General features: G+C 36.5%; 1 protein-coding gene across 1 annotated transcript; it reads right to left on the bottom strand.

Moving 5' to 3' along the window:
• Positions 1-6769: 6769 nt before the first annotated feature.
• On the bottom strand, positions 6770-7987 carry LOC103097807 (zinc finger CCCH domain-containing protein 15-like). The gene has a single exon (XM_056807535.1). The coding sequence runs from the start codon at positions 7732-7734 to the stop codon at positions 7282-7284; it is 453 nt and encodes a 150-aa protein (XP_056663513.1). The 5' UTR covers positions 7735-7987; the 3' UTR covers positions 6770-7281.
• Between the last annotated feature and the right edge of the window lie 4028 nt (positions 7988-12015).

Raw genomic sequence — 12015 nt, forward strand, 5'->3', positions numbered from 1 at the left:
TCACACTAATTACATGTGTGGTCTGGTGAGGGGAAACCTCATGCTGACTGCAAGGCTGAGAGTCAGGCAGCCCCAGACAGAGATAGACTTTGGTCTTAATTCACTCCCACGATAGAGAAATCGCAAACTCCTGGGACCCCTATGAAAACTTGTGGAAATAAGACAAGATGACCTCTAAAGTCCCGTCTAGCTCTAAAGTTCCTTAATGCTAAGGGAAGGATTAGAGAATCTTAGAGCTACAAGAGGCATTAGAAATATCCAGTCCAATCCCTTCGTTTTAGATGAGGCATCTGGGGCTCATCCTGATGAAATGCCTGGAAAAGAATTATTTTCATGTCTGGAGAAAATAAGGTTTAAGAGGGTCTACGTTGTCAGAGTGGGTCCCAGTGAGCCAGTAGTGCAACTTAAGGCTCTTGCCTCCTTCTTCAATGTGCCATCCATCAAATCACAGTCCTTGTGCCAGAGAAACTGGACTTGACTCATAAAGTGTCCTACTTCTCTTGGCAAGAGCCATGAGCTGGGGAAGTCTCTTCTCTGTATAATCTTGTAGGTTGCCTCCAACTCCCCAATTTGTAAGCATGTTGACCACAACACATCAGAAGAAAATGGCATTTAAAAAATATTTTAAGTGAAGACTTTTATTTGAAATGTCTTTTTAAAAATTATGAACTTGTCAAACACCAGTAAGCATGAGTACATTTCTATAAACAAAAAATAATGGAGGGTGGGGGAATATTTATACCACCATGAATCTCTATTACATAGATCTTTTTTTTAATTGAAAATTTTTATTTAATTAATTTAGAATATTTTTCCATGGTTACATGATTCATGTTCTTTCTCTCCCCTCTTCTCCACCCCACCCCCCATAGTCAACACACAGTTCCACTGTGTCATTGATCAAGACCTATTTCCATATTATTGATATTTACACTAGGGTGATTGTGTAGAGTCTACATCCCCAATCATATCCCCATTGATCTATGTGAACAAGCAGTTGTTTTTCTTCTGAGTTTCTGCTCCCACGATTCTTTCTCTGAATGTGGATAGTGTTCTTTCTCATAAGTCCCTCAGAATTGTCCTGGATCATTGCATTACTGCTAGTAGAGAAGTCCATTAAATTCAATTGTGTGGACAATGTTCTCCTGGTTCTGCTCCTTTCACTCTTCATATAGATTTTTTTCCTAGTATTAGATGTTAAATTTAACACAAAGAGGGAGGAGTTAAGAGAAGGGAATTTACATTTATATAGTGTTTCTATGTGCCTGGCACTATGCTGAGTACTTAAATATTATTTCATATGGTAGCACCAATACTGACCCAATTGTTTTTGTCCCTTTCTAAACTCCCTTCTATATACTTTTTAATATGTCATTTATACTCTTTCCTTGAAAAGAAAAAAAAATGTTAAGCCACATTCAACTCTTTATGACCCCAGTTAGCATTTTCTTGGCAGAGATACTGGCACTATTAGCCATGACCTTCTCTAGTTCATTTTTGCAGGTGAGGAAACTGAGGCAAATAGGCTTAAATGGCTTGCCCAGGATCACACAGTTAAAAATGCCTGAGGCCAGATTTGAACTGAGCAAGAAGAATAATCCTGATTTCAAACCAGTGTTCTTTCCACTGTACCACTTAGTGTTCCCCCCAACCTGCCAAAACAATTGTAAATATCATCTTTTCAGCAGCAGGTAATCACAATAATCTAATGTCTCCCTCTCTCCCAGTGCCCCACAATAAGTGTTCCCAGATGTCATATATAGGTCTTGGATGAAAGAACTTCAAACTATAATTGATTGAACCTTAGTTTCGATGACATGTCCACTAGTAATATTGAATTCTGCCACATTTATTCTCTATGTTACATTTAAAATAGTATATGCCATAAACTGTAAGAGTTAAAATAGTTGGGGTCATAAACTGTGGGAGTAAAATAGTGGAATATATAAATTATAGTAGATATAAGAGTGGGTGAGTAAATTTGTGACCGCAGAAAATATGTTTCACTACAGTGTCTTGGCTTTAAATCAAATATAAAGTGGTCGCCAGGGAAATATTCCCAATTATGAATATACCCAAGTCAACTGGGTTTTATAGAGAATTTAATTAATAATACAATGAGGAATTAAAGAAAAGAGAGAAAGAGAGAAAAAGGAAATTAGTATGAAGGGCCTTAAGCCAACATGGCCTAGACCTGAGTCTTAAGAGAGAGAGATCAGTCAGTCAGTCTTTTATCACTCACCACAAGGTCTGTCTAAGCAAAGATTCTAGTGACAGAGTCTCCTCAGAGAGAGTTCCAGCCAGAGTCCTCCTCAAAGAGCCTTCCAGCCAGAGACTGTTTCAAAGGGCCTCTCTCAAGAGCCTCCAGAGGGACAGAGTCCCCTCGGAGGAGCTCCAGCAAGACCTCCTTAGAGATTGTCCTCCAAGAACTTCCCTTCTCCAGAGCCTCTCTCAAGAGATTCTACAAAAGGATTTTCCTCAAGCGATCCTCATAAGAGATTCTGCTTTTTCTTATGTAGGGGGTTTTCTCCTATGTCACCTCCCCTAAGTTCTTCCATCTACCAATCACAGTAGACGTTTTCCAAAGGACTGCTCATTCTGAATTCACTGCTGGGTCGACTAATCCCTTTAGTAAGTTTGAATCAGAAAAAACACTGCTGGGTCGACTAATCCCTTTAGTAGTTTGAACCAGAAAAACTTCTGAATAAGTTTTCACCTCTTTGCTCCTGGCAAGTTTACAAGTTGCCTGACCTTTAATAGGTACTTAGCACCCCATTGTATTAATTCTAAAAATAGGCATGGCTTAAAGAACTTTTTGCCTCATTATAAGTATGGGCCCAAGTACCCTCATTGTTTAGCAAGGAGTTTTCTCCCCCAAAGCAGTCTTAAGTACCTGTGGAGTAGTGGTCCTCCCATTTCTGATCTAAGTAGAGTTCTCACTGTCAAAATGGGGAATGTTCCCAGTAAGGAATTGTTCCAATGGAGAATTCCCCAATGTGGAAATTTTTAACATTCACAAGTCTGAGAAATTTCAAGATTTACATCTATAAATTTGCTCTTGTTTCCTATATCTTTCTGCCTGACACCAGTAGAAGATGGACTTTCCAGTAAATCTATAAACTACATGTAAGATAGAGGGTGTGTGTGATGTGAGGGGTGAAAACAGGTCCAGTCTATGGCTGGCTTCTTGTTATTTTACCTGTACTTTGTGGGAGAAAAGGAAGAATGAGTTGCTGTGAGTAACCAGAATACAGATTAGGTACAAACTACTTTACTGGTGCCCTTGATTTCTCTAACTCATTTTTATAGAGCAACTGGTAGAGCTACTGACTCCCAGGAAGGAATGATGAGGACAAAGGAAACCATTCCCAGGGAGATTGTCTCCAGGTCTCCAGGAAGCCTCAGAAGATTCCAATGGAACTAGCCTATAGTCTCTTTCTATCTTTTATTTCCTTAATGATGCCAGATCTTATTCCTAATTCCTTATTACTCATTCCAACTTTGTGCTTCTCCATCATCTTCTGAGTAATACTCATTTTTAATTCTTCAGAGACTGTGGAGTTCCATGATTCACAGTCAAATGCCACTATTAGAATATTTTTTAAATAAGTCTTTTTATATCTTCTTTACTCACCTATATTTCCCAAAGTACCCCTCCTCTGTCAATCCCCTCACAGTCATTCCCTATAACAAAAATGAAAAAAAGTTCAACTGAACTAACCAATACCTCAAAAAAATCTAACTTTGCATGCAGTATTTCACAAACTTGGTTCTGTTTGCAAAAATAGTGGGGAAGATATCTCATCTCTCTCCTTTGGGGCCAATCTTGGGCATTATAATTTTATAACATTTAGTTTTGATTAGTTTATTGAAGTCATTTTTCATATTATTTTCCTGATTTTACTTACTTCATTTTTCATCTATTCATGTCTCCCCATGTTTATCTAAATTCATCATATTCATCATTTCTTCTAGCAAAATAATACTCCATTATATTCATGTACAAAAAGTTGTGGTACATTCCACTGTCAATGGACAACTCTTTTATTTATGGTTCTTTGTAACACTAGCAAAATAATAGTTTTGAAAATATGGGCCTTTATTTTGGGGAGAAGTTTTGGGTCATTAAAGGAGTTTTAATATTTACCAAAGGTAATCCTGTCTTCTTTTTTCCTCCTGGACCCAATTCATCCATTTGTCATGTCTTCTCAAGATCTATATACTGAAAAATAAGCAATTGCATTTTAAAACCTAGATAATAGGCATACTTTGTCTACTTCGTTTTTCCTGTATTTATGGTTAGCCCAACCTTTGAGTGGGTACTGATCTCTTCTAATAGGTTTTGTAGTGTTTTAGGGCTTTATGTAACCAGCATAGCATCATCTGCAAGAAGCCAAAATATGGAGAACTTATATATGTGTATATATATAAAACATGTGCAATATACATATGTAATAGAAATAATATATATAAAGAATTCCTTGTCAACTTGGACTGTTATTTTGGATCTCATCCATGATAGTGACGAACACCTTTGGTGAGCATGTCACTCTTTTTTATAGTTAACCTGATGTTAATGGTGAGAAAAGGTCATTAAACAACCTCATTGCTGCTGTTTTATCTTATAGGAAATCTTTTGATGTATGTATGTGAGATAGCTTATTGAAAGAGAGCCTGTGAGATGGCATTTGACCCTATTGAACCGAAAGGATTTTTATTAAAGTCAACAAATCAGAAGGCACAGTAAGATTTCATGATCTCTACAACCTTCAGTCAATTGTGAAATGGTAAAAATGCAGTATACTGAGGAATATCACTTGCCAAAGCTTACCAATTCTCTTCTAATAACTTCATTACTATGAGCAAATATTATTCTTTTAAGTTTTTCTAGATAGGAAAGTAGACATATATGTCAGTAGCTCTCCATGTTTTCCTATTTATCATTTTCTGGTTTTAATAAGGTATATATGTTTCTGTAATGTTTCCATCCTTCAAATATCTTGTGCTTCAATCCCCTCAATATTGTGTTGTTCCAAGAAAAAAAGAGAGGCGATTGGTAATAATGGCTAAAAAAAAAAAGGAAGGAAGGAAGGAAGGAAAGAAGAAAATGTTAATGACTCATTAAAAATAAAAAGGAAGAGAGTAAATGGAAGTTAAGGTGGGGACAAAGACAAGACAGGGTTGATACTGCCATGCTAACTTTGAATTATACAAAATAAAAACTAATCAATTGTCAAAGTGAGGGAAAAAGATAAATTATACATAACAGAATTTCAGTTTCATATACAATCTCCTCCCTCTTTTTTTACAACCCTCTTTTTTATTTTCCTTCACATATTGAAAAGTTAGCATTTTATGTTTATTATGTTCACAACACAATCAGTTTAAAATAAGAATACCAATTTGGAAGCTTTATAGATAATAGATCTGAGAAGAGGAGTCTGGATTCAGGGAAATCAATTAGGAGATTATTTCAATGGTACAACTAGTGCTTTCCTTTTCTACTATGAAGATTCCTAGAAACTTAGACCATGAATAGAGAGGAGCTTAGTGAACATTGATTCCAATAGTAAAGAAAGGTGGCTATCCAAAAGGATATTGTAATCACAGTCACTCATCTTCACAATAGGAATTAGATTATTTTCTCTTTTGAAGTACCATCTTGTTGGGAAAACCCTAAGGAAACAATGAATAGGAATTGAGTAGAAAGCCCGATAAAAGAAAACAGAAGGAAAGAGACAACTTGAGAAATAAGGAAGAATGTGGATGGGGAGAGAAGAGAGGAGAAAAAGCTAATGTACTTTGAATATGAGAGCCATAGATGAAGAGCACATTAAAGAAGAAGTGGACAGATAGGATGGAGATACTAACACTTAGCCACACTACTATCTTGAATTTAAGGAACAGTGAAGAATTTAGAATAATAATCAGTAAATTTAGAATTCTAAGATATGGGCTGAGGGAAAGGATATTTGTGTATTTATATAAGTATCTAGGATTGGATTCATACCAGTGAGAGAAACTAGAATGTACTTTTTGCTATTAAAAAGACCAATATAACAAGATATGGTAGAGGAATAATTAAACTTAATTGTAACTTTTGTAAAAATAGACTTGAATCCAGGACTTCAATCTCCAGAAATCCTTGCTCCACTTCCCCAGAATGCCCTCTAATCTCACTGAATTCTCACCTGGGCCGAGAGTGAGATGGGGTATTTAAACCTGGTTGTGAATAGGCTTAGCTCTTTTGGATTTCCGTTTTGGAGCAGATGTGTCTCTTTCATGATGTGAGGTTATCTTGTCTAGGCCTCTCTGGCCTAGGCATGTGCTTTCTTATTCTGTATTTTCTTTAATCCTTAACCTTTAGTAAACCTCATAAAAATATAATACTCCTTGCAGAGAGAAACTAATTTCTACCTGCCTCAGTCTCCCCTAAATTTTAATCTTTACACTTTGAAAATAAATGGATTTAACTCACCTAGAGAAGAGAAATGAGTTAAAGATTACATTAGAAAACAGCAACTCAATAAATGGGTTGCCATCTATAGAGAACACACTTAAAATGTAGGGATACATTACAAATTTAAAGTAAAAGGGTTTTATCATATTTTAAATAAAATTTTTAAAAGAGTTGTAATTTTTTTTTATTTTAATGTTTGATGGTCTTTATTTATAACTTTGTTGGCAAAAAGGCAGAGGGCATTCCAGATGATGCTGTCAGTTTAAAGAACTTGCATCTTTAATGCACATCTGATTAATTATCCAAAAAAATGCAACACAATCTGTATAAGTTGTCTATTTATGAAGTACAGTGCTCTTATTTTAGGCAGTCTTTTTTAAAATATATAAATACAAAGTAAATCAAACCACTCATTAAAAAGATGCAGCTTAAATGAGGGATATTTTCAATATGTATGTTGTACTTGGTAATAACATGGCCAATAAAACTCACAAGTTGGAAAAAAAAAGCATTTATACTTCATACTTCAATTATTTACAAAATCTTTTCTGTAATGACCATTATATTTCAGATTACTTATGACCTACTCTGAACTTACTGTAGAGGTGTAGTCAAGGTCAGAATAGAGGTGATAAGGGTGAATATTCCTTTTTGGGGAGGAGGGGGTGGCGGGGGAGGCATTGGAGGAGGGGGTATCCTCCTGAAATCAGTGTGAGAAACCATAAACATCTTGTTTAAGAATTCTAGACAGGAGAAAAAATTAATGCAGTCAATTTCAATTTATGCTAAGCTGACAGTTTTTTCATCTGACTTGCTTGCTGTCATTCTTCTAAGTCAAGTGTGTTTAATTCTTCAAGTTCATCCAAATCCTCTCCAGTAAAAAGGTTTTCATCAACAGGAACAGCACCAATCACTCCATTTTCCTGTCCTTCATTATTTTCTTCCAAATCACTTTGTTCTCCATTTTCTGCCTCACCTCCTAAAGCTTCGCTCAATTTATTATCATCCTTCTCTACAGTATATGTACTGAATTTTTCAAGACTAGGCACAGTAATACCAGTCTCATCCACATCCTTTGGGACATACTGGCTCAAATCTATATAATTTATTCTTATTAGGTCTTCAACCTCATCACTACCAGTTCCTTGAGTATATCGAGTATCATCTGTTTCTTCATCATCATCATCAACCAGTTCAGGACAAAATTCAAAAACTTCTTGGCCACTGATCATTAGTGCTTTTCCTGCCTTAAAGTCTGCTTTTCTTCTTTCCATATCTTGCTCAAGTTCATCAATATTTTCTTGTCTTTTCCTTTTCTTCCATGCAAGAAAAGTCTCTAAAGTGATTTTGGTAACATTTGGTCCTCAAGCAGAATGCTCTCTTTCAATTATATCTCCTAATGAAATTTCGTCTTTTTTTTCCTTCTTTCTTCTTATCTTTTTTAAATACAAAACCAAGAGGAAGATAATGACAATACATACAATTATCACCACCTCCAGGGCAAACCCCAAACCAGCCATATTTGTTTTTTTCAACAGCATCAAGAAAATGCTTGCACACTATTTTGAGTTTTTGGTTTTTTCTTTTCCACCTCACCATGCTTCTTGTTCACTACTTCTTCCAGCTTTTTCTCATTCCAATTGTCCATGGTATCCTTTTGAAGTTCTTCATCTCATGCATCTATATAATAAACACTTCATTTTTCACATTTTCTTTCCAGAGACAAATCTTGGGAGAACTTACATTTACCTCCTTTAGTACTCTGCCCTTGCTTAAAGAATGCACATACTACAGATCTGGGATCTGCACCTTTACTTATTTTCTGAGTAGCAACTACAGGTTTAAATAGTTCATTTAACTCCTGAAGTTCTTTCTTCTTGTCATCTTTCTTTAATTTCTTATCACCTTCATTTTGTGCAGCCTTCTTCCTTGCAGAGGAACAGCACATGGAACATTGCATGTAGATTTAGATTTCTTTAATATGTTGGTTAGTTTTGCTGAAGTCCTCATTTTTTTATTACAAAAGATGGGCTCTGTTGTGGATTTTGTTGACCAAATTTAACTTAATGAGTCACAGTCTTGATGAACTTCTGTTGTTTTGCCCCTTTCTTATTCTTCAAACCTTGAGGACAAAACTTAATCAATGATTTTCTCCTTCTTTTTCTGCTCCATCTTCTTGTTGCCCCCATCCAGAGCCTGTTTCCTGGGGGGCACAGTGGAGAGGGCTCAGGCTCAGGGCACTGCACCGCATTGGCCCAACTTGAGGGGAATGAGGGAATGGAAGAAGATCACCACCGCCGCCGCTGCCACCCAGAGCAGAAACTGTAATCTTTATTTTGAACAAAGAGAAAATCATAATAAATAGCTTCCAGAGAGATAAGAAACAATACCATCCTTAAAGGCTCAGTAGAATCATATTAAAAATATATGTACAAATATATATAGAAAATGATTAAAAGAAAGTTAACATCGATGTTTCTCTATCAAACTTAGTAAGCCAAGGAAGATTAACAGTAAGAAAATCATAGTATTGGGCAGAATGATGGAAAATAAAAGTTGACAGATATAGAAAGAGAATTAAATGAAAACTTGGAAGATTCATATTTTTTAATCACATACAATTTTTTTGAATGAATTTTCATCTAGAACACAAAAATCATAAAATATTTTATCTTCCTTCTACCTTCTCTAAGCTTCAGACCTGCTGGAAGGGCACAGACAACATGCCTAGTGATGATTACCATGGTTCAACTGTAAACTAAACAGGATAATGACAGCTGGCTTCAAGGAAAACCTGAAATAGAAAGCAACAAAAGCAAAGAACTAAAGTAGTCTTTGCAATGTGGTTTCCACACATCTTATGCCATAGTCTTTATATTCTGTATTGTTTGAGATACATGGCTTAGACAATGAACTCCTGGAGAAGGATAGATTTCACGTAGCATTCTATATAGTTCCTGGTGCAAAATGAAAACCCAATGGACGTGAAAGAAAGTGAGTAACTGCCTCCCATTCTATCTTCTACCACATTTCTTTGTGTACAGGTAGTAGTCTGCCCTATTACACAGTAAGGTCTTTAAGGACAAATGGTGCCATCTTTCATCTTTGTTTTTCCAGTACATATCATAACTTTTATTGTATTGGAGAAGGGAGTCGAGTGGGGGATTTAAACCTGTGATTAAATCAAGATGTGGAACTCTGAGTGAGAAAGCTCCCTCCACCGCAGCAGAACAACTCCTTTATAACTGAGAGATTTGTCTCATGCTTGGAAATATTAGGTGACCTGCCCAGGATCACACAACTAGTATGTGTCAGAGACAGGACTTTCTGATTCCAAAGTCAGCCCTCCATCCATTTATGACATTTTATCTCTTACCATATGCATTGTAGGTACTTAATAAATATTTCTTTAATATGAATTTGGTCCAAGAATGATGTCATGAATGTCTGGGTATTTTTTTTCTTTATGACTTTGGGGTACTTAAGACTAGCCTACCACACCCAAGGCCAGGACAAGGCTGAGCTTGCAATGAACGGTGAGAAAATGGCACTAACAAAGTCCCTTAGAAGAGAGACAGAGTTTTACAAAAAGGAACAAAAAAAGTTCTGAATAGATTAGATATAAAGAAAGCATTCTTATCCATAGAAGTGAGGTATGGTGGAAAGAGCACTATATTTCAAGAAAGGAAAATTTAGTTCAAATTCTGGTGCTGTCCCTATCTGACTCAGTTTATTCATCTGTAAAATGGAGTTGTACTAGATTCTCTCTAAGGTCATTTTGAATTCTAAAATCTTATAATGCTAGGTGATTAAACCCTGAGAATCTACTCAGAGTGACTAGGGATCTTTTTATCTCCAGAGGTCTGACTTCAAATGCAAACTAAATTAACATCTCTCTGAAATGATGGAAGGTAATCTAAATCAGGAAAAAAAGAAAAGCAGCAGAAAGAAGAAAAATATTGAAAGACATCTGAATTCTGATCAATGCAGTAACCAATCTTAACTCTCTAGAGGACTGATAATAAAGCATGCCTCTCTCTTCTTGAAACACGCATTACAATGAGTCGTGCATTGTCCAACATGGCCAATGAGTTGGTTTGTCTAGCTCAGCTGTACTTTCCTCTTACTACAGAGAGTTCTATTGGTGGGTTAGGCAGATAAGGACTGATTCAATGGAGTCATTAGAAAGTGATATCAGAAAGAAAAACACCAATAAAATGTTTTAATTTTTAAAAATGACTAGGATGGAATCCATTTCTTCAGCTCTTCCTATAAAATGAGACAATGTTTGTAAAACTCTTAATGTAGTGCCAGGCACATAGTTGGCAATGAATAAAAGCTTTTTCTTTCCTATCTGCCCACCCCCAACCTGATATTTTCTCTTTCATATCAGAACCAATTCTAAGAAGGGGTTTTGGTGGCCATTAATCAGGGAATCAACAAACATGCATTAAGTATCTATTATGTGGCAGGCAGAGGCTGAGGATACAAAGTTGAAATAGCTCTTTCCCTCAAGGAGCTTATAAAGGAGACCGTGTATATATATTGTAAGGATTAAAATCGGGGTTTTTGACTCAACAAGAGCCACATAAAGTAATATTGTGGTAGGGACTTTAAAACATTATAGCTTAAGTCAGATTGGCTTTTAGAAGCTTTTATTTACAAAGAAAATGAAAAATGAAAGTGGGAAATGTAGATAAAGAGACAGATTCTTAACAAGCCTACCAGCCCTAAGAGATTCTTAAGTGAAGTGAAGTTCAGTTCAGCACCCTGGCAGGAGGCTTCCTCAGGTCTCAATCTTAGGTCTCAGATCTCTGAGTGGAGCCTTCAGCCAGGAGTCCAGCCACTCATCCAGCAAGCCGATGCAGGAAAGAGTCTCCTCCAAAGCCAAGGAAGGAATCTCAGCCACTCACTCCAAATGCCAGGAAAGGAATGGTAACAGGCCATGCTTGACAGCCCATGTAAAACCCCATTTTCCACATCATTTCCTGTCTCTCCCCCTTTTTCACAGAAATCAATTGCAGTCTTTCAGTTTGCTTAGTCCTACCCACTTTTGGAGGTGAGAGTTTTTGACTTGTGAACTCTCTTACTTAAGTGTTAAGTAGAAGTGCCTGGGCTGTTTGACTATAGTCATCACCAGATTTCTGGTGATGGAATGCTGGTCATCTGCACCAGAAAGGTGCTATTTATCCAATCCTGGTAGACACATGTCCTTCATCCTCAAGGAGCATGAAGAAAGGCATTGCCATCTTTTGCTTTTTTCACTTGACTTTTTTAAAGGCTCTGCTCCAACTTGGGAGAAAAAGAGAAATTTGGTAGTTCTGAAGCTGTTGGTTCCCAGGTGCTGAAACACCATATTGGGGTGCTTGTGGCTTGAACGGAATATGCAAAAATACAGGTGTTTGTGGTCTGTGAACTTGAGTGTGAAAACAGATCACAGAACCTCAGATGGTTGAAGGCTAAAACAAGGAGCACCTGGTTATCTATCTGGATGCTTTCTTTTGACACAGTCTCTAATCACTAATTCTAATTGAATTCCTCTATTGAGTGATTAA

This window comes from Monodelphis domestica, chromosome 8 (genome assembly GCF_027887165.1).
Source record: "Monodelphis domestica isolate mMonDom1 chromosome 8, mMonDom1.pri, whole genome shotgun sequence".
Classification (NCBI taxonomy): domain Eukaryota; kingdom Metazoa; phylum Chordata; class Mammalia; order Didelphimorphia; family Didelphidae; genus Monodelphis; species Monodelphis domestica.

Coding starts and splice junctions, on each gene's coding strand:
- LOC103097807 (XM_056807535.1), bottom strand. CDS start 7,734: ATGGAAAGAAGAAAAGCAGACTTTAAGGCAGGAAAAGCACTAATGATC.